The sequence below is a fragment of the Alosa alosa genome, chromosome 6 (assembly GCF_017589495.1).
Source record: "Alosa alosa isolate M-15738 ecotype Scorff River chromosome 6, AALO_Geno_1.1, whole genome shotgun sequence".
In the NCBI taxonomy this organism is placed as follows: Eukaryota; Metazoa; Chordata; class Actinopteri; order Clupeiformes; family Clupeidae; genus Alosa; species Alosa alosa.
This window is the reverse complement of record NC_063194.1, coordinates 18,059,977-18,084,184: the sequence shown is the minus strand read 5'-3', so window position 1 is coordinate 18,084,184 and position 24,208 is coordinate 18,059,977. Positions and strand designations below refer to the sequence as shown.

The 24,208-nt window shown below is 44.4% G+C and overlaps 1 protein-coding gene across 4 annotated transcripts in view; it reads right to left on the bottom strand.

The window, feature by feature from the left end:
* Window positions 1-24,208, bottom strand: part of LOC125296746 (protein shisa-6) — a 51,957-nt gene that overhangs the window by 21,800 nt on the left and 5,949 nt on the right. For 3 of the 4 annotated variants that reach the window (XM_048246821.1, XM_048246823.1, XM_048246822.1), the window contains exons 3-5: window positions 21,909-22,063; window positions 16,555-16,650; window positions 14,956-15,021 (exon numbers count right to left, since the gene is read on the bottom strand). In XM_048246821.1, coding sequence (XP_048102778.1) covers window positions 14,956-15,021; window positions 16,555-16,650; window positions 21,909-22,063 — 317 coding nt within the window. The remainder of the gene's footprint in view (window positions 1-14,955; window positions 15,022-16,554; window positions 16,651-21,908; window positions 22,064-24,208) is intronic. The other variant, XM_048246824.1, reaches the window with a different exon arrangement.

Genomic DNA, 24,208 nt, shown 5'->3' with positions numbered 1-24,208 from the left:
GTTTTAATTCGCAGGCCGCACTATCGGCTGAACTTTGGGTCTGGAGAGAAATTCTGATGACGCCCTTCATTTGCATCATTAGAAGGATATCCATCACACAGGGAACGCATGTCATGGAGGAACTGAATGCTTATTTATGTCTATACCTTCTGTGCTGGTATGTTACCAGACATTAACGAGGCAGCCTCTGATTCCCGCAAAAGGTTACTGATATTTAAATTGGCTGAATTTGACTAAATGTGTAATGGATTAAATTTACAAACTAAATCCTCCCAACACAAGACGTATTCATGTAAACAGCGCTCTTAACCTATTAAAATCAAAATAAGTCAAACACTCCTAATTTGAGTGTATTATGTGAGAAGAGGCTTAAAGAGAATCTTCCACAGGGAAGACCTGGCATCTGTCTGTCTGCTTGTTTGTGTAAATTAAACAAACTCGAAACTCTTAAGAACTGGAGAAAGTATTCAAGTCTCTCAATCATGTACCATAGTCATTTTTCAACATTTCTTTTGGGGAGATACAATTAAGTAAGAAGCTTAAAACTAGAGTGTGTAGTTTTTGTTGAAGATTAAAACATAAATACACTACTATGCATCTTCCCATGAGTAGAATATCAAAGTCTTGAATACAGAATACAGACTATTCTAATGGACATACTGAAAATTATTCTGTTTTTGAACTACTCTTTAGTAACGAGAGCCTGTGTGTGTGTTTTGCCTGTGTGAAAGGCCCAGGGAGACATATGCTATGAGAATGTATGTTTGCAGTGGAACAGGCAGTACAGCCAGCCATTAAGTCATACAATACACCTTTGTTAAGAGAGACTGGGTCAGGCGTTAAGTAAACCAACCTCAGAGTAAATATCATTTTCTCTTTGTCACAGTATATTTATTATTTTATTCTCTCTCTCTCTCTCTCTCTCTCTCTCTCATGTTTTGTATTGCCAGTTTCCTCCACTTGATATTTTTTCTTTGCCCTTGACATTTTTATTGGCCCCATCACAATTAGCTGCGAGTCAAGAAAACAATGTACCAATGACAACAATACATCTACATTCACCATCTGCTTGGATATGTGTGAATTATTTCCCCCCTTGCCTTTGATTTGAGTAATACTGATACTTGACCTAGCTATGCTGTCTGTGCGTCACTAGATAATATTGAAACACATTTAACAGAGCTCAGTCACACAGCCATATAAAGAGCATGCAACTGAACTCCCCTCACGAGGAGGCTGAGGTCATCTCACAAAAGAGAAAAAGGAATCCAACAACTGTATGAATTGAGATTGCTATTTTAAAAGTTGACTACCGCAACAAAGGGCCATTCTGCAGCTCAGTACATGGACTGTGGAACATTAAATATGACATGTGGGGAGTCCACGACCTCGGGGCATATTTATCACTGAAGAATGCCCTGATTCCATTATTAGCACCCAAAGAACTTCCCCCAGAATTAGCTGCTTTCACATCATTGATGACACTGACCCTGCCGTCGGCTATATGAGGACCACAATGACTTTAGCCGGCGCACATTAGCCGAGCTAATGAAATTCCCTCCGCTCTCACAAATTTTGGGTGAGAAATGATCTGTGAAGGTCAAAATGATTAAAGGATTTATTTAGCATTGTGAAAGGCTAGGGAGGGCTTTCTAAGGCAACGAGGTAGACTGGGACGACAGCAAACCACACCGGAGGTGCCACTACTGGTGCAGGTTATGTGAAATGAGCCATTATTGACAAATCCCATTCACTTTTATTTCCCTTTTCTCCACTGCGGCATGATCTGGAAGAGCTAAACGTCCAGCACTTTAGCAGAATCAGAATAACCATTCGAAGAAATGTACTTTCAAGTCCATTCAGTCATGATTCATCGACAGTGTTGGTTTCACTTCACTTCCTTTCTCTCTTTCCCACTCTCTCTCTGTCTCTCTCCTTCTCTTAGACACACACACACACACAGACACACACACACACACACACACACACACACACACACACAGCTAATTGCACCGTGCTCCTATGAAAAGTTTTCTCCCTTCGAGCGACCCGTTTTTTTCGCCAACAATTGAGATTAATCACTTGGGCGTAAGTGCGGTTTGTGTGGAATGTGCACCTTGGGATGATTCCCCCCTGTTCTCCTTCCCATTCCGTTTCTCCCTTCTGCCCCGCAAGCCTGACAATTATCTGTGCTTAAGATCCAGTGCGAAGGCGGCCAGCTGCACCATCAGCAGAGCGTGGGCACCAGGGGGGCAAATTTCACCTCTCGGAGAAGAGCCAGGGATGGGGAGGGGGGCATACACACTGGGCGGGGTGGGAGCTGAGTACCAGGAGAGGAGTGGGTGGGTGGATGTGGGGTTGTTTGGGGTGGAGGTAAAATTATCTTTTTTTTGTGGCAATGGTAACCTGGGATTAACCAGACCCCTGTTTGCAGCCTTATCATTCCCAGGGAAGGAAACCTGCAGTGAGGATGATGGCCGATCATTACTTTTGTTGTTTCTTCATGCCCTCATTACCAGTTCAGTAATTACACACTCATGACCACATGCACACAAACAAATACTCACACCCACACAAACATCAGAATCCCTCAGAGGGAAGCAGGAAATAAAGTAATAAGCACACACAATCTCTCTCTCTCTTTCTCTCTCTTTCTCTCACACACACACACACACACACACACACACACACGGATATAAACAATACACAGTCAACTGGCCATAAAGAGCCAATATCACCAATCGGGTTAGTGGAGGTGTGTGGGATGACGGAGTGTTGTAATATAGGTACAGGGCTCTCTGTCTGCCTGCCTGCCTGTTTATAGGGGCAGTCGTGATGATGAAGCGGCTATGGATGGTGTGAGGGTGGAGGTGCAGTACACTGGTGTGGAGCTCTGGTGGGAGACTAAGGGGCTCGGAGAGAGGGTGGGATTCGATTACTACACCTTGTGGAAAGTGCTGATGCCTTTAAATGACGCCATGTTCTTTTTACAGCCAGGCATTTCTCAAATGTTTCATCTTCTCTCAGCCACTGCAACACGATTTAATTGAGCTTTTATGATACCCTGGCCAAACCCTGCATAGCAGGAATGGTACTGAAAAAAGAGGTGAGATACAGTAAAGAGACCTAATGTTGGATGAAAGAGAGAGAGAGAGAGAGAGAGAGAGAAAGGGAGAGAAAAAATAAACAGAAAATAAATCAGAATCTAGTAAAAGCATGTGTTTTTTCCCACTTGTGTCTTTGTTTTGTTCCATCATCCGATAGCCTTTTCACAGCTAGGTTAGGCACACACTAGGAGCACCACAATGGGAGGTCACTACATCAGTAGGCTTGCTCTGACTAGTGATTGTGTCAGCCTTGTTGGCTGTCTTTACCTTCCTCCACCAGGTCCGTGGGGTGATATTATCACCTTGCCCTTTCACTGGTTCTCAGGAGCACCACAATGGGAGGAAAAAGGAGAGTGAATCAACCACTTAGTTCAGCCCTGAGCCTTCAGCAGGAGTCAAGCAGAGCGGCCACACATCTCTGTGAGTCTGGGACGGTCTGCACCCCAGTATCTGTCTGCCTGTTTGTCTGTCTATCCATCCATCCATTCATTCATCTTTCCATCCATTCATCCATGCATCCCGTGTGCTTTCATACTTATCAGAGAGCCAGATTATAGATGATAAAGGGGGTGTAGGTGTCCAATCTGAACCCAGTAGTACCTGTTTAGGGGCCCGTGGTGAGCCTGCCTGCCTGGGGTAATGAAGTGATTACTATGCATCTCTGGGAGATGGGAAGGAACAAAGCTTAAAGGCTTACATGTATTAACTGATTAAGAAGGGCAGCTGCCATGCCCTTTACCACATGACTGGCTGTGCTAATGTTTGTGAAGGTTGCAGTGTTTGTGAACTGCACTCGTGCACGCTCCAGTCAAACTATTCTAATTAAATACCGTTGCATGCCAGCGGACATAAACAAATATTTCCATCTAAGTAATGAAAGGCCCTGTGTCAGTGGTGCTCATAGCACTCGGTAAACACAGTAAGATTGTAAAGATGATTCATTCAGTACTTCAAAAATGTTAAAGCCTGGATGATTAGACAATTTTCTTGTTGCAGTTGTTGATAAACAAATAAATGAAATTGAAAATGCAAGAAATTATGAGATATACTTCAAAGTATTAATCATGATGTGGAATGAAGGACTCCTTGGGCGGTCATGGGTTGAGCGGTGTTTACAATCAATTTGGCTTTGGTAAATTTGAACCTCTAAGGCTACTGTACATTGTGATTATTAGAGGCCCAAGCAGTAAAGTTATGCCTCAGCGAATCAATATGTTTTCAGGTTGTCCGTCTGTCCGTCTCAATCTCGTCAACGTGATATTTCAAGAATGCCCCAAGGTCCACAACAACACCTTTGTTACGTCACTCGTTGTAGCCAGATATGAACTAGCTGATAAGCCATCAGTCAGTAAAATTGTTTGTTTTGACACTTTATTAGCATACCTGTTTTGACTGATGTTTTGCAGACATGGATCTTTTTCAAAACCGAGTTAATAAAGTATTTCTCTGTTTCCTCTTTGGCCAACACTCTGACCTGATGCTGCTGCTGGACTGACTAAGTGACAACCCGTCACATATCCTGTAAGATTACTTTGCATTGCTACTGAGATTTGACATGACGAATCAATTGAAATGGCTTGCAACCGCTGGCAACATCTTGCAACGTTTAATTCACACCACTGCAACTCATCTCTTCTACGGTTCCGTCTCACTGTGAATCTTTGGTGTGAATTGACCTGATAAATTGATTTGATTTTGGAGGTCATAGGTCAAAGTTCAAGGCCACATGTATGTCCCTTTCTTGAGCAAGAGCAACTGATTAGATTCTTTTGAACTCATTCCTTTACGTACATTGCCACAAATGCATGTCTACCAGAAATTCACGGCTGCTCGTGCACAGCATACTACCACAATATATGCTATTGTAAATAGCCAATCCTCATGAAACTTCACAGGTTCATTCATAGTGACATAGAAACTATGCATCAAGTATGACACAAATTTGCCACATGGGTCACTATAATATCCATGTTTTTGGCTCATATCTCAGGAACTGTGTTAGATTGCACAACATTTCTTTTCCCATTTCATTGCCTGTAAACTTCTGAATCAAACACCCATTGTTTTTCCATTCCCTCCCTACAATTCTACCGTAATTTTCAAAAAACCCAAAACTGAAACTAAAATATACTCTTCAGAAGTAAATTCATCCAGAATTGGTATACAACATCTACACACCAAAACAAAGTAACAAAAATGACTTTCTCCGATTTTTCCTGCTTGAACCCCAATAATCACAGATTGTCGTCATATTTGATTAATTGATGTGGTATAGCACTATCATGGATTTCATGGAATCTTTACCAATGTGGTTTACTGCTGCAGATCCAACTCTGTTACTCTCCATAGCCTTTTGAGAATAGCACCAGGCTACAAGAAGTATTAAGACAACTCCTCCACTCTTCAATCTCCAGCCAAGCACAGCAGAAACTTCTATTCTCATAGACTCAACTCACTATCACACAGCGACAGCAAACCATCCCAGCCTGACACTGAGTATTTGCCTAAGCTCTTGACAGGCAGCTGGGCAGCATTTTGTACAGCAGTGGGACACTAATGGACACTTTTTTTTTTCCTTTTCTTTTTCACAGAGCCACTTCACAAATGTGGGGCAGCACAGATTGTATCCGTGGGGCCTGTGACTGCATGGTGAACCGTTCGTTGTGGGACGCGGAGAGCCCTGAGCGATGAGCACTTGCGATGGCACGCTCTCCACGCCACGTGCCTGCTGCCCGCTCCACGCCCGAGTGGCCATGCAGATCTGACCACTTAGGCAGCTGACCGCAAACACATCTACTGTGTCTGAATCTGCTGCAGTGGACCAGTATGGACTAGTCAAAGGAACTGACCAAAGCTGGCAGTGGTAATATGGCATTGAGAGAACAGCCATACTGTGCATAACCTCTAGAGTTATGTGACAGTGACTGTTTGCAGTCCTTTCAATTTGTAGTGGTAGATTCTTTAGTCTTTTTCTCTAGCATGGATTAATAGTGTTCACATCACAAATCAAGTCACTAGCATGTGCCACACTGTGACAGGTTTCACACTTTTCATGGTCAAAAAACAACTGACGCCTGCTCCTCTGTGTATGTGATGGTACACAAAACAGTTACTGTACTGTTTGCCTTGCAACTGGAAGTCCTTGCAGCCTAAGTAAGTATGTAGCTCCATCTGAAGGAATTCAAAGGCATGTTATACCAAACAATGACCTAGTTTCTGTCTCTGTGGTTATGCACTGGTCAGAAACTAATGCTCACATACACATGCGCCTACTCACACACACACACACACACACACACACACACACACACACACACACACACACACACACACTTTAAGGCACATGCACAATGATGTAGGCACATGCGTACACACACCTTTTCAGAGTGGATGCCGGTCCCGGCCCCCGGATCACAAGTTCAATTAATTTCACAGTTGGCGTCTGAGCTGTTGTCTATGGCCGCAGGAGGGGAGGGAATGCGGAGAATGAGCATTGGCCCCACGGCTCTGACTTCCCCCCCTGCAGAGCCCCCCCTCTCCCATCGCCCCCTCGGGCCAGATCTGCTCCCGTATGCACGCAGGAACCAGGACCCGAGGAACCAAGGAGCATTATTCAGTAGCGCAACAAGACCTGGCAGAGCTCGCCGGGATTATCGCATGAGAGTAGGCACCTGCAGAACACGACATTAACCAAACCACTTATCTCTCCCCCGTCTTGGATTCCGCACGGGTGCAAACAAATTAAGCCTTGGTGTGGCACGAGGATGTTTGTAAACATCCAAAATAAAAACCTAATCAAACACAGCAGAACATGCCTGTGCTCCAAATGACGCATACAAAATGACAGAATAATTAAATATCATTAAATATCAACATTATCACTATAATTGCTGAGTAATTCTACAATTACATTAAACATTTTTTTTTTTCACGTAGAACCAAATGCCAGAAGGGGTCTGCTGTTTCAGTGCACAACATGTTTGCCTTTAGATATCTTCCTGGAATTCCTGTACTTCTTACTGCTAACAGTGATAGTAACAGAAAAAGAGCTTCTCTCAGACCTTCACATTATGCTGGCCAGCTTCCTCTTACAGTTAGATATAAATAGGGTGAAAACAGAGAGGAAGGCAATTTTGGCAAAACAATGCAAGTAAGGGTTGTAGTTTGGCTGTGTGGCTGTAAGCAGCATATTCAGCGAGTGTATGTGGCATTAGGGTTTGTGTAAGAATATTCTTACACAAACATACAAAGTGAGAGACAGAGAGACGGTGGCAAACTCACAATAAAAGACCTACCCCACATTGTTGAGGCTTTCAAAGCATGCAACATTTAGCGAGCAGAAGAATCTCACGATGAAAAAAATGTCTAAGCATAAACACAACGTCTGAATGAATCTTCACAAAAATGAATGTTCAACATCTGAATGAATTTTGCTCACTCCCAGTCCCTACCATTCCTCTCTCTCTCTCTCTCTCTCTTTGTTCCATGATGAAGTTTCACACTGATTGACTGTTTCATCTGTTTTGCATTTTCTCTGCCTCTTTGTGTGTGTGTGTGTGTGTGTGTGTGTGTGTGTGTGTGTGTGTGTGTGTGTATGTGTGTGTGTGTGTGTGTGTCTGTGTACAGGAGAATATGTATTTCTATAATTTTTATTCCTGAAGAACTAGCCTAACTGGTCCCCTGAGAGATTTGACTCTGTCCTTCATGTGTGCATGTCTGTCTTTCTACACACTCCCTGGCTTCAGGCACCGTCTTGTGCATCTTCACTTGTGATTCTTCACATTGCTTGTCCTTTTTCCTTCTCTCTTTCTCTCTCTGTCTCCCTGTCAATCACTCCCTCTGCCCCCCCACCTCACACTCTCTATTTCTCTAAATCCCCCTCTCATATTATCTCTCTTTCTCTGTGTCTATTCTTGTTCCTCAGCATCAGACTCCTGACTTTTTTTCAGGACAACCCACACAGGACAGTGCTGATAACAGGGCTGCCACTCCTCCCATCATCTCTCTCTCTCTCACACACACAGAGAGAGAGAGAGAGAGAGAGAGAGGGAGAAAGAGAGAGAAACATGTTGCTTCTCTCTCATTCTTTCATTTAGCTGTACATGCACTCAGGCTTTTCCTCACGCACACAAGCTACCTGAACTACCATGCCACCACATACATAGAGACACCATTTGCTCTGTGTATTTCAATCTCTTGGACTGACTTGCTCTGGAAAAACCCTGTTAGATTCAGTCTTTCTAACTCACAAGTGCTTTACTGTGTATGTGTGTTGGTGGTGTTAGTGTGTGTCGGTGTGCGCATAAATTAGTACTACCACACCTAATGAACTGTACTCTGCGAGCACCATCCATAAACACTAGTGCAGTAACTATCCTCATCATCATCATCACCATCATCATCGCCATCATCATCATCCCACAGATCAGATCAGCTGTGACTCGTCGCCTCTCACGGCATTTCGGTGGCGGGGGTGCAATTACACCCCATTTGGGCCGGCAGCTCAGGAGAGCCGCATCCGGATCCACATCAGTGGCTGCTATTACCCCGGAGAGAAGGGCAAGAGGTTCGGCATGAACACCCCAAGCACAGCACACCCACCCGGACGCCTGCGAATCAAGGCTGGCTTTTGTCCGCCCATTGCTTCCTATGCGTGTAAAATGTGCGTCAATGGTGATGTGAGAGTGTGTGTGTGTGCATGTGTGTGTCTGTGTGTTTGTGGTGTATAATGTGATCTTCACACACGTCATGGTTGCTTTGAGACCAAAATGGCAGCAAATTACACCACTAGACCCGCTGGCACTCCTCAAAGTCGTTACCATGAAGTTAAAAAGTCCAGATAGTTTAAATGGCACCTGCTTCATTCGCTTAATTCACAATTGGAAACTAAGAGGGTCACTAGCCCTGCTTACAGGAAGTCGGATGCACCCTGTAGGATAATAATGCCAAAGCAGTCAACCCAAAGCCATTATGTCCATAATTTCAGTCTTTTCCTGAGGGGGACCTAAGCTCTCACTCTGGCAATCTAACAATAAGCCTGCAATCATTAGAAAGCCACAGCTGGAACCTACAGCTCCGTTATAAAGAAAACAACAGTTCATCTTCGGTATCTTCAAATACACCATAGTATTACATGTTAGCATCAGGATCCTCGACCTGGCAACAAGATCTAACAAGTGATCCAGAAAGCTCCACTGATGTAGTGAGCAATATGATTTGTTTTTGAACCTCTTCCTCATCTCCTCTGGCTTTTGCAGACTGTCCTGTAACATCTGTGCCAGAGTGCAGCCATTCCTCTACCAGGCCAGAGGTCATCGCCAGCGGCCATGTTGAGCCCCTGTGCTCTGCTGCTGTCCCATCTGTTGGAGCGGGCAGTGAGGTGTGGGCCCCGCTTGCCCACTGGCCTTGTTGCCAACGTGCTGACAGGAGCCTCTCCATGTTTTACACTGATCCGTCCTTGCTCCCATCCAATCAGCACATACAGACAAACACACACACACACACATACACACCAACCTATGCCCACACAGACACACACAGTCACACACTACTCTTGTAATAGATATTGGCACGCAGGCTTCAGATAAGGCTAATCAACACCTTAACTGGATTGGTCCTGTCATAGCGAGAGTGTTTTATCCTTATTACTTTCAATTTGCACACAGACTGGTGAGGATTGACGCCCTCCCTCCCTCCCTGTGGGGGTTCCTTAGTGTCAGAGATGAATAGGGACAGACAGAGAAGTGACTGCTACCTGACTCCTCTGTGATTCTGACAAACCTCGCTGCTGTGTCTCTCAATGTCAAACGGACAAAGCGCTGTGTGTACTTGAAGTCAAATGCAGGTCTCTTAAAGTGTTCAATTTTCTCTTTCGGTTCAGTGTGGACAAAGCAGGGGATGTTGGGCCCATTCTTTGAGTTCAGAGTTGCGTTCTCTGGACTCAAAAGCCAACATTTATTTTCCAAGCGCCACTTTCAATGCTAAAGCGAGAAATTAAATAATAAAAAAGACTGTTTTCATTTTGCTGTCACAATATTAAAACAATGAATAATTCATGCGTGTTATTAATGAACTTCTGGAGCATTCTAACATGATGTGGACACTGACAGAACCCTCTAAAATAAATAATGCAAAAGATACGCTGTGAATTAGCATGTGAGTGTGTGTGAGGGTGCCGCGTGTATGTGTTTGTGTGTGTCTGTGGAACTTTTCCAATATTATATGGATGTACTGTGTATGATCCATGATTCTTATAACTGCACATATAAACCAGCAACCACACGTGCACACACGCACGCATACACACACACACATTATTTCTAATCAGTTGAATCATGCTATAACCACAAGCAGCCTGACAGTGTCCCATTTTGGTCTATCAAAGTGTTTGAACGAGTGCAACTGAGCAACTGAGTCAGCCAAGGACAAAATGGATCACCACTTTTCCATCCGGTTCTTCCTCCTGACAACAACATTTCAAGAGCAAATCATCAATGAAACTTTTCCCTACTCCTGATGAATCACCCGGACGTGGTTTGAAGGAGAACCTCACATATATCCTCCTACTCTGTGGGATATGGGAGGTGGAAAAAAAAAAGAACAAAAATAGAATAAAAAGCACTGGGAAGAGAAAAGTGCACATTATCATTGAAGCTAGGCCCACGTGGTCTGGTGCTGGAGAGGTATGCTAGCCACGTCACCTCCTCCAGATGTTAATGTGACGAGCGCGATATGCAGATAAGGTAAAGAAGGCAGGGAGAATCATATTTTCTATTGGAGATAAAGGCTGGCTGGGATTAGAGGGCTATGCATTAATGCATGGGCAGCCTCCCTCGTATTGTACTTCCTTCACACACACACACACACACACACACACACACACACACACACACACACACACACACACACACACACACACACACACACACACACACACACCTTCCTGTTGTGTGAATCATAATGCAGCAAACCATCAAAATTCAGAGTCATACACATGTACTTGCCTACATATATTACAAATATAGGCTACACACACACACACACACACACACACACACATAAAACGGATGTCCTATCTCTCTCTCACTCACACACACACACAACTCTCTGATCTATGGCCGAGCCATGAAATCTGTACACAAACACACAACAAACATCACTGATATGAATTATTCAGAGAAGTGGGCATAAGCTTTGGGCAACAGAGACTAATCCTGGTAAATTTTAGAAGGTCAGCACCCACTTCATTTGTTAGTAAAACACAGAGCCAAAAGAAAATGTAAATATAGGACATAATACATGACACATGAAGTTAAATTAGAAGAATTACAGTAAAGACCCACTGGCTGTTATCTCATGTTCTTGCACATTCGTGAAGTGCCTATCATTTCAGTGCAGTGAACCTCATTAGGGAAGTAAGACTTGAGCGTAAATGTTTTAGCGTTCATGTCACAGATTAGAGCTAGGCTGGTCAAAGGAATCAAAGACATCTCGGAAAGAATAGTCTCACGAGGTTCACCTCTCTCTTTCACTCTCTCTCTCTTTCTCTCTCTCTCCCTCTCTCTTTCTCTCACAGTGAGCTTCTGTGTAAACTCACTCTAGGGCAGCATTCAGTCTCCTGAAATGCTCTTTTTTTCTGAAATGCTCACGCACACACACACACACACACACACACACACACACAAAAGCTAGTTAGAGTCGGAGTTCTGGGGCAGAAAAAACCTTCCACACTGACCACAGCGTGCCTACTTCTTTTCATCCACTCATTTTTTCTTCCTGTCACAATTGCGCCTCATGTCATTAAGATATAAAAAAAAGCACGAAACCTTCGGGCTGAGGAACAACAAAAACTGGCCATTACCCATGCAACAGGGCATGATGGAGGATAGAAAGGAGCATGGGGCTCAGGATAGAAGACAGAAGCGGAGAGTTCAGGCTCTTGCCATCAAACCTCTTTTTCTGTAAACTCTTACCTGGAATAACCCTTTTGAAAGACGCCGTGGGCTTAGAAACAGGAGATATCAGTACAGAACAGTAATATCAGTGACACAAATGGAAAAATATAGTCTGCAAACTAGATGCTGCTCCTAAACTTTCATTCAAGGTTTTTTTCACAGCCACATTTATTTTGCTAAATTGCGTGGTTACAATGGCTTCTGATTAGGCTGATAAGCCAATCATTCCTATAGTGGCATGCGCAAAATAGACGTCAGGCTTGCTGCTATGTTTCCTTGGGAGCACTGCTTGATGTTTACACTGCTCTTTCCACACACCGCCAACGGCTTAAAGGGTAATAATGCAGCAGCAGGGCTTATGGCCAAAGCAACAAAGAACCATGGCTGTGGTTGAAGCAACAATGGGTATCTGTGAAAGTCATCTTCACTCTCGCTTTCTCACTTGGGACTCTCGTGCATTCTCACAGCAGGACGTAATGCTAGACTGCCTCCAAGAAAAAAAGCATGGAGGGGAGAAGGAGGGGTGACAAGGTCAGACCGTCCTTCCACAGGAGCGGGTGGAGAGGAGGGTGAAGAATCCCATTTCCACAGGAAACAAACACAAGGAGAGAGCAAGTCATGAAATAGTAACCGAAGTCAAGCACATTAATAGATTCCACAGGGGGTGTGGGTGTCAGTGAATGGAACAAGAAAAGGGAGGAAATGGCAGCAGTTGTTACGTCTTGAGTTTTCATTTTTGGGTGATACATATTTTTGTGTTTGAGGATAAGAACATAATACACTTTGTAGTAGAATTAGATAGAGAATACAAATTCTGCTCAGCAGTCACCTTGCACTGGTACCACATTCTTAGAATGTGTCCGCTAAAATCCCTCTCATTATATCTGTAGAAAATCTAAAGTTATCAAATTAGTCCTCAGCATATCTTGTAACTCCTCCCTGGACAAATGCACATAGTTTCCACCTGGAGCAGGAGGGGGGAGATTCACGTCCCTTTCATGCTAAATAAACCTCTACTGTGAAGGTAAACCCGCTGACAGAAAAATCCCCCGAGGGCTGCTGAAAAAAGCCAGCGAGACCCTAGATCAATGCCATGCTTGTCGAGGAGATTAATGGACGGGATTCTCCCTCTCCATATACTGGGTGGCGGCGGCCTGCTCCGCCTGTCAAATAAATCTGTAGCAGCCCACTGTCGCTAAATCTCCACATCCAACCTGCCCAATCTATTACCATGGCGATGGATGAACATGGGGGTGTGAGCCAGAAGGGTACCCGACCCATGCTATATTTTCAGTTGAGAATCCTCAGCCAGTTGTTGGTCTATCTATCTATCTATCTATCTATCTATCTATCTATCTATCTATCTATCTATCCTCTATCTCATATATATATATATATATATATATATACACATATATATATATATATATATATATATATACTGGTAGAGATGTATATTTGATGTATGCATGCAGAGATGCTGAAGTTATCTATTCTACACAATGCACTGTAGTCCCCATACTGTATGCGGGGCAGAACCGACAAGCCTCTGTAATCTGTCGCGAGAGTCAGATTATTAATGGCAAACATGGCGCCTTGTCCCCGAAGCATGTTTTCATTTAAAGGACCCTGGTGCCTGGATCCTGCCATGACAGTGTGTCAGTCAAAACCAGCATGACTGGAGCGAGCTAGAACCTCATCTGACACCATCAATTAACGCAGCGCAGCAGGCGACTTCATCTCCTCACGGCTCGGCCGACATGCCAGAGCCATCCATCAGCCACCTGTGAAATATGGACACTTTTGTTTTCTGGGTGCAGACCGAAATGAGATATGGCTGTGATTGATGCCTGCCCCATATACAGTATATATATATATATATATATATATATATATATATATATATATATATATATATATATATATATATATATATATATAGGGCATATATATATATATATATATATATATATATATATATATATATATATAGTACTCCGAAGGAGAAAATAAAAAATATATATATTATTTTTTGCAGGTGGAGGGTTTCTGTAATTTGCATGGGTGAGTTCTAGTGTCTGCAAGATAACATTTGGAGTAAAAATCAAGGCTGTCAAGTGGCAACAACCACTTCTAATGTGTGGTTTGAGGACTAGTTTGATTTAATGTGCGTGACTATGGGCGCTGTCTTGTAATAAGTTGTTTAGACATGCACAGGCTTCTCCACAGCGGCAATGTGGGTCTCCTGTGCATTAAATTAGGCTAATGACAGGATAGCAGCTAAACCGTGCTCATCAGCATTGGTTCACATTGGCAGAAACAGAAACAGGAAGTCATCTTCAGGAGTATATCTTGGACAAGAACAGGGGTAGCATTTTTTCATTCTGTGAGATAAAACTCCACTTACCTTCTAGGTGCAGATATCGTTGTTTTCCTAACATAAACATAACATTGTGCATGCTACTATATCATGTGTTATCACAACGAAATACATAAAAGTACACAGATTCACATATACATGGACAGACACAGAGCAGACAGTAATAGCATGAGCAGAATCTGAATATGCAGCCCCTTTTTTTCTGTAAATCTCATACATTTTGGGAGAGCAGCGCCTGACAACCATCTCCAAGTTTGCTCGACTTATACAGCATACCAATGCATTCACTTACAGAAACATGAAATGGTTTGAGTATTGCCTGCAGGAAATTATGGTGATTATTCATAGTCTATGCTGGCTTTGCTGCTACATCTTGGACTGGGAAGCATAGGCCAATGGCTCGCTTGTTTGCGGATCCCTGCCTCATGACATGCATCTTTTGTGACACACAGAATATGTCAGCGGGAAGCAGTGGACACGGTGGACAGGGACGCAGACACGTTTCTGTACGTACTGTAGGAGAGGGGAACGTCCAGATTATCCCTCCAGGATATCCCTAACTCGTCAACTGAATGCTGGGCTGCAAAGACACAAGAACAGCCCTCAGATAAACCACGGAGAGATACTATAAAACAGGGGCCACTACGGGGCAAGGATCTTACCACCACAATGTTCTGGTTTCTGACACTGATGTTTTAGCACAGCTTTTACACTGGTCAGGTCAGGCCCAAAGACATGTGCCATTCAGGAGAACTAATCATACATCATACAGTACATGCACATAATAAAATGGTATGATCATTATGCAGGACATTTGGCATTTATAGGTGTGTTTTCTTCACGGGTAGTTTTATATTCTCAGCTAGTGGGAGGTGAAATCTTGCACAAAGAAAACAGGAGTAGTGAGACTTGGGCACTGTCAAGGTCACTGTGAAATTTGTGAAAAGTAATGTCATGCTGGAAACAAAATCAACATTAAAGTATGTAGTTCTGGTAGTGACACATACAGTATAGGGGAAATATATTCTATATACCTTAAAAAATATTCAGTATTGGAAGTGAACCATTTTCATAAGCTGTGAAACTATAAAATCTAACTTCAAGAACTGTTGTAAGCAGCAATGACACATTTCCCTCCATCTTTTTGTACTAATCCCTTTGTACACACGCATACACTCTTTCAGAAAGACACACACACACACACACACACACACACACACACACTTATCTTACATGGAAATGACAGAGCAAAAACGAGGGGATGATTATGTCGTGCATCATCCACTGTGTGCTGCGCCATTATTCAAATCCTTCATGAATTGGCCACAGCACACAATGGAAACAAAAGGGGCAAATCACTCCCACATTCACCGTGCCACAAAAGCAGAACACTCAGTGGCATCGTTTCTTTGCCAATTAGCTGCGAGGAAACACTATTGTTGCCGTGTGCTGCCAAACATTCTCTACCATTCACAGTCACCCCTACACTGCACTCTATCAGAACAGAAACATGGAGGTGAGTCCCAGATATGACAAACAGGCATACGCACACACACACACACACACACACACACACACACACACACACACACACACTCTTTCTGTGTCTCTCTTTCTTTCTGTATGTCATAGTCAAACAGCATCTCTCTGGACCATGAGATCTATACTGTACATCCATGGTGCCTTATGTCTATCTTATATGTCCTGCTGAGGTCAGGCTATCATTCACCAGGCGGTTAGTGTACAGAGGAAATCACATGAGGGGGCTGTGCAGTGTTGGCACCTTAAACATGCTGGAGGCTTACTGAAAAGGTCAGGGGAAATGTTATGTTCTACTGTTTTTTTTAATGAATATTTTTTTAAAAAAAAGACAACTAGACTTAAAAAGTTTCCTTTTAAAACATGTGACAATTCTTCACTGTGGTGTTTTCATAGGTCAACTTGACAATCACTGGAAGCAACTGATTTCACCACGGTGTCCTATGACATTTCACATTAGCACAGACAGCTGGGTGGGCCAGAGTCCAGATGCTCACACTGACTAGGGAGACCTAAAACCTTCAGTAGGCTTGCAGAGATTTGTGTCGGGTGCGGTGGGGGGGTTGGCGCGTACCTTTGAGATGCCCTCGTCCAAGAGTCACAAACCCAGAGGAGATGAAGTTGTGGGGATCTTGGCTGGCTTGACGGAGGAACTCTTTCCCATAGTGGCCTGTGTGAGAGAGCAGGATAAGAATTTAACCCTTAAAGGAGTACCGTCACACTGGTGTGACAGGAATGTTGAGAAATGAACGTTCTAAAGAATATCTGGGTTCATTGAATTCAACATAGAATTTTAGAACCTTCAATTGTTGCAGAACTTAGAACGTTCAAAAACCTACATAGGCACAGAAAATGGAGTTATCCATCCTGACTGCTGCTATTTTACCATGCAAATCTACAAGAAGCTCTCGGCATGAGAACTCTGGTTGAGTGCAGGAAATCAAAACTTTGAACTCAAACATAAACATACACACTACATGAATCAGTCACAGTGTGCCAGTGGGTACCAATTCAACATCTTCTCAGGGATCCGATATTCCTGCCTAACCTTCCCCTAAGCCTTAATCTACATCCACATTCACTTCTCTACCCCCTCCGAGCACAAACAAACAAATAAACAAAATACACCACTGAAAAGAAGATCTCATTCTGTGAATCAAAATGGTTCTTGATTCGTCCCAGCAAGCCGGTCACATTGTCCCCCCACCCCTGTTTACATCCAGAACATCTCTCTTCACACTGCAGTGGCTTTTATCTCCCTGTGTGAGGCTGCCTGCGTGCCGCCGGTCCCACCAGGTACGGCTCGGGCGGGCAGGGTGTTGGGTCGCACCGATGCTCTCCAGCCACTCTGGGGACCCAGGGATGGAGGGAGGGGGCAGGAGGGGGAGAGAGAGAGGGCAGCAATGTCGCCGAGGGTTTCACATGAAGAATTTATGAACTGGACAAAGTCACTTGTCCTGGGGATGGGATGGGGGTTCATAGACACATTTGCACACTCAACCCCTGGATTGGCCTATGTGTGAGGTGTGTGTGTTCGTGTGTGCTCGTGTGTGCGTGTGTCCGCGAGCGTGCGTGTGTGTGTGTGTTTGTAGGGGATTGGGGACGTTTTCACTTCTCATTTTGCAGGGTCACGAGCCAAGGCCTATTTCAAAGCCTTACAAAAGAGGGTAGAGAACTAATTGGATGGTAATGCATGTCTTGGTAGAGAACTAATTGGATGGTAATGCATGTCTTGGAAGTGGCCAAATGACCCCAAAGGCCAATGAATAACTTATCTTTCAAAAACTCACAGGAGCAAAACCTGTGTGTTATGTGTTCACTTTGATTCTCCTGCCAGCAACACCTAAAGTTGAAGAGGACTTGATTTTTCCCCATAAAGTGCATAAAGGCAAAAAGGCACTAAGCTTTACGTCACTTTCAATAGATGTGTCTCCCCTGAGGAACAAATGAATAAATGCACCCATACATTACTCGTGTCAGTGTTGATGTGCTCTGTACATTACAGAGCTGATGGATCTGCCCATGTTGGGTTCTGCCGTCAAAACGTAAAGCAGGAGTTCAATTACAGCTGCGACATTAGGATGAATGCGCTGTACAGTCTCATTCATATTTTCTACCAGGAGACAAATGCCTTTTAGAGTCGGCGTGCATGTAAAGTGATGTGATGTAGCGTAGCGCAGTTAGCAGATTGCCACTGTGTGCAGCCTGTCACAGTGAGTAAAGGAGACGCACAATGAAGCCGGGTGCACTGTTGGCCCACACTCTGCCATCCACTGTGCACTCTGCTAAATCACACAGCCACCCGCCAGACACCAGGAGGACAGGATCAAAGCCTCCAGAGTGACAGACAGACTGGCATAAAGCGAGAGAGGGAGAGGGGCATAGACAGAGAGAGAGAGAGAGAGAGAGAGAGATTGACTCTGTAGGGGTCTTTGAGTAAGAGTTTTGACAAGAATATATTATTCATTTCTAAAATACTTCTGTAAATAAGTGCCTTTGAACTTTGAAAACCATACACAACAAGAATAATAGAGTTGTGCTTGCCTCTGCAGTCACTCCTGACGAACTGGCTACCTCTCATCTACCATCTCCAAATTCCTGCACCGGTATGAGTCTCTCAGTCATGAGCTCCACAGCTCATAACCACTTTCCTCACTCCCCCCTCTGCTCCTCAGAGAACCCTCTCTTCAAAGTGTGTCTCTCAGTCAGCCAGACCTCGGGGCCGCCCAAGCCAGAGATCGTAGCTCAGTTCTAATTCTCCTAATAAGAATGGGCACACGGGACCATCAGCGAGGTCTTCATTATGCCTCCATCCCGCCTGACACACACACACACACACACACACACACACACACGACGACGACGCACGCGACACACACACACGCGACGCGACGCACACACACACACACGCACGCACAGACGCTGTGCGCGACACGACACACGCGACGCATTCGCCCTCATTCTCGCTCTCGCACATACACACACTTACTACACACACACACACACACACACACACACACACACACACTACACAGACACTGTGCAGTGTGCACACACACACAGAGACACATTCAATCCCTCATTCTCTCTATCTCACATACACACACTTACTAATATTTATACCCCAATAATACACACACACACATACATACATTATACCATACTCTGGCCCTCCCATGTGACTTTGGGAGCGACCGTTGTGGAGCCGGTAAATATTTAATAGGTGCACAGGACTAGTCTGTGGCTCTGGCACAAGTGTTATTCAACTTTAAAAGGAATATATAGGAGCTGTATAGAATAATCACATTAGTGTACTGTAGTTCATCCTACATACAGTCTAATGCAGTGTGCTGAAAAGCTCTTTGCAAAAGCCATTGGTCTGAATACTTAAATCGACAGACTGTTCAGCACCTTGTTTTAGCTGGCGCCATTGACCTCACTTTAAGATAATACCAGTATATGTGAATAATCCTAAATCTTCGCATAAGAATGGTACATTAATATCACCCTGTTACACTTAATATGACTCGCATTGTGTAAATCCATATTATTCTAAATGGGAAAAAACTGATACTTGGCTTGAGCTGAGCTTTATCTTTTTTTCTCCTGTAGCTCAAGCTCATTGACTTCCACTTCACTCCAGACTCTCGGAGGTGATTATGGTTTGAGACAATCACTTCAGCCGCGAGGTGTAGCTTCTGCTTGCTGAAGAAATGGGATTTTTTTTCTTTCAGTCACGACAAGGCAAAGGAGGACATTAGACAGGGACTAAAGGGACTGCACACCGCCCCCATCCCATTTACGGGAGCAGAGTGATTCCAAACAAAAGGTTCATGTTCAGACCACGGGCTACCTCTGTCAAAGACACCCGAGGCTAATCTCTGATGGTGTCTAGTCATCCTGAGCGGTCATGTTAGGGCAGCCGATGCTACGCAACAGCTGATCAAAGTGATGAAACAAGAAGTCTCCAGAGGACATGCACTGTAAGCCAGCAAGATGGATGTCACCAGAGCACCTCATGGGATCGCATCAGCAGAGCTATTACCAACGCACCAACCACCTCCTCTGGACCAACCACCTCCTCTGGACCAACCACCTCCTCTGGACCAGCACGCCTGCTCTCCACAACTTTCTTTTTTTTGCTTCCCCCTCTTATAGGCACTTCTTCTTCCCCTTGAGGGCCTGTCCCCTGCCTGCCCGCTGCCTGCCCCCTGCCTGCCCCAGTGAAAGGAGACGTAATTTGAGATGCACAAATCAGCGTCACACAGAGTAGCCCTGCGGGCTCAAACCGTCATCCTCCCCCTCCCCCTGGCGCTGCCAATCCAGCCAACAGTGCAAACCAGCGGCAGACATCTTTTGCCCGTCTTCCATCGATTGGGGTGGAGTGAGTGTGTGTGTTTGGGGGGGGGGGGTGGACAGCATAGTATTACCCCCCCCCCACCCCCACCCCATCACCTCTCCCCTTCGTGGAGCAGGGTGGAGAAGTCTGGTGCTGTGACACGAGACTGAAACGTAATGCTGAGGAATCTGGGACAGCAGAGTAGGGCACTTAGCAGGCAGCGCTGCTCGGATCATCCCCAGGAGCGCGGATCTGGAGGCCGGATAAAAAGCAGAGGGCGGGAGAGGGGTGGGAGGGTGGGAGGTTAGGGTAGGGTTGGGGGTATGTGGTGGGGGGGGCAGGGGCATGGCGCCCAACGGTGGAATTATGTCTCCGGACAGGACTAGTGTGTGTGCCATCAAGTGATGCCGCACACACACACGAGGGATGGCCATAATGTAGGCGCAGTGTGTGTGTGTGTGTGTGTGTGTGTGTGGCTGATGTGATCTTGGCATTCGCAAATGACCTTTGATATCTAATAAGAGATTAATGATACAGAGATTAAAAATGGCCTTTACTTGATTTATTTGATTCTTGGGTTATCCCTCTTCCTTATTTCCTTCTCAAACTCCCTCTCACTCTCATTCTCTCAGTATTTCTCTCTCTCTCTCTCTCTAACCATCCATATCTCTTTCGTTCTCCCTTCCTTAATAAACGAGCCCTCTGCTGGCGTTTACTAAAAGCAGGAGGATGATCAGAGGCTCTTTGGGCTGTATCAGAGGCCACTCATCAGAGGCCATCTGTAAAGTTTAAGAGAAACCACTCGGGCCTCTGCTCCACTTTCACTCTGCATGGTATCTATTCCTGCCGTCCAATCAGTGGGAGGCAGCCGAACAAGAGAGGAAGCTTTTGCAGGTCATCATGCTGAAATCAAACGAGGACCTCGGAGCCAGTGAGCAACGTGTTTTAATGTACACTCAGCTAGCAGATGCAACAGTGCAGAACAGAACTTCAACCGTGTTCAGCAAAGCCTGGACTGCAACACTACATGCTCCTGCACTCAGTGTCCCTTTAAAAAGTCTCTCAAGGTCTCAAGGTCACAGAAGGGCATTCAGACACTGACAACCGACACAGTGGAAAAGCTGAGTGGCTGGTGTGGCTGAGATACAAGAATCCGAAACAAAAGGTACTGTTAAGTGTACCCTAACTGCAAAATGCTTTTGAACCATGCGTACCCTTGTGCACTCACTGCCTGTCTACAGACAAACAACAGCACAGAAAAACCAGGGCTGACGAGAGCTAGGGGACTTGGAGGCCTGAGATTGAGCATGGGATGTCTGTTATTTCCATCTGAACTGACTCCAATTCTGCATGTCCACTTACACGCTGGACATTTATTACGTGCTCCGTTGCCATAGCAAGCGTTTGTTATCTGTGTATCACTGCCTGATGTCATCAACAATCCAAACGCTTCCCCTCTACTGTGTCCAGGAGCTCACCTCACCGGTGTGAACACTCATGGACTTCAGCATCCTGCTGAACAAATCTGATCACCTGTGAACAGACATGATGGCCTCCACTCGAAAGCCCTGAAAGAGGGATTGACCTACCGTGATTGGGCTTGGCGTGGACCGGCGTGTAGTGATTCTTTAATGTCCGCACAGGCGTGTTCTCCTGGGGCGAGCTGTCAATCGCTGCAATGTTTTCGTGCTCATACTGTTGGGAGGGAACAGCGCCTTGCTGCCTCATGATGTCCGCAAGCGCTCTGGAAACAACAACAAAAAAGTAAGAACAAGAAGTTAGACAATTCCAAGCAAGTCATTGCATTCCAATCAAAGCCTTCTGTTTAATTGCAACTAGTACACATTGTTTTCACCTTCAAGCCCCTGAAGGTCCACCTAATTTATTTAATCACAGTGCCAATATAATTTACTTCCTCCTTGGTGGAGTGTGCACCTTCCACACATAGTGGTAATTACAGCCCTAAGTGGTAATGTGGTGGACTTGGGTGTGGAGGCATTCAAGTTACAGATGGATGCCAGCTTTGGGCAGAGTACAGTCGATTGCATGTATTATTATTGTGCCCTTTCTACCTATTCTCTAATGCAGTGGTTTTCAAACTGTGGTAGGGTACCACTGGTGGTACGCAAACTCTCGCTAGTGGTACTCAGGGAGTCTCCAAGGTGTCTTTTCATAAAGACTTGACAACACAAAACAGTATGTAAAATATAAAATATGTAGTTGAATTGGCCTTTACGCACCTGTGGTTGGTATTTTAATGTCGGTCATAATGGTGGTACTTGGAGAGGCAATTGTTTTTGTGGGTGGTACTCATAGTGAAAAGTTTGAGAACCACTGCTCTAATGGAAATAGAATACTGTACGCTCTTTAAAACAAAGAGTTTCCTTCTGAGTACATTTGCCCCCACTATTCTCTACTTTTTCAGAGCAAGCGATTTTAATCTGAAACATGCCGCGAGCCGATGCCATGGGTGGACGACGCCACCTCGGAGAAAACAACAAGTGTCAACTGGCACCTTAAATGTGCCAGTGTCAACCTGCTCAAACACATCACGAGGCCCCCCATCACTCCAGAACCGCCTGTGACTTTGGGAAAATGTATTAATAGCCTCTCCCTTCCAGGATGAGGCCTTTTTTTAACGTATCAGCTTCACAGACAGAGGCGACCTGATTTCCAGTGCCCCAGTTGGCTGCTGCGTCGTGCAGAGCGAGGGCTTGAGAACATCCAGATCTCAGCAGCGAGGAAGCTGCAGGCCCATGGAAAATGCCATGGAGTTCAGAGCCTGTTGATGTTTGACAGGGTTGAAAGTAGGCCTCTGGACTGCCACCGCCAGTGTGTTTTATAGTCTGTTCTAAATCTCTAAACATTGTGGTCAAGTAAAGGTCTAAAGATCATGGAAATGGATCATCTTCATTGGGCTTCAAAATCGTGGAGGTTGGGATCCATGCTGAATCCAGGAAGCTGAAGAACCATGGCAACAAGTTTTGTTGACTGTGCTGTTTTTCTGAGTTTCTGGGAGCGACGCCAACTGTTTTACAAAGCAATAGTGACCTGCCAATCAAAGGCATTTGTAAAATACGTTTCTGACAAGCCATAATTAACATAAACTGTGATGATATAATGATGTGATTGTCACTATATTGTACAGTGCGACAGTAACAGAGAGACAGCTCCCTAGCTTCCCATAGGCAGATTTGATTTGTCTTTGTAGATGTTTTTAAAAATATTTTTTTACAGCAAAATAGCAGGTTTGTAAATAAAGAAGTCATTGTTTCAAACACATTCTGTTCAGCTTTCAGCACAATGATGTCACATGCACACTCTCATTTCTTCCATTTTGCTTTTCGACAAAAACATTCAAATGACTTTTCACTGTCACTATGACCATGAACATTGGAAATACCCTTCAAACCATCAAAGCCTTTAACTTTAACCAGGGACTGCAGATGGAAATGAGCTTTTAGCTAAACCTGGTACAAGCATCTCTTCTCTTTATGTGATTAATGTATTTTGGTCCTTGAAAGAAATAAACTAAAAAAATGAGAATGAGAATGTATTCCAGCATTGCCCATCTTTTCTTTTTTAACTAACTAGAGTTAGAAGTTGCTAGTTACTGTGATGGGCCTACTGGTAGTGAAATACATGTATGTTTCAATATTCATTACCATCAATGAAAATGGAAAACATTATCACTATCAGACATCAACCAGCGTGCGACTGAAGTGTTCCTTTTGCCGAGCATATGCTACAACAATTAGCTTCCACTATAATCAGTGAAACTGACTACACCAGATGTGATAGTGACATGCACATTTGAAAAAATTAGACAGGTCTAAAACTTTTTACGCTCTGCAAATTGTTTGCTCCATGAACGGAACACTTTAGTTGC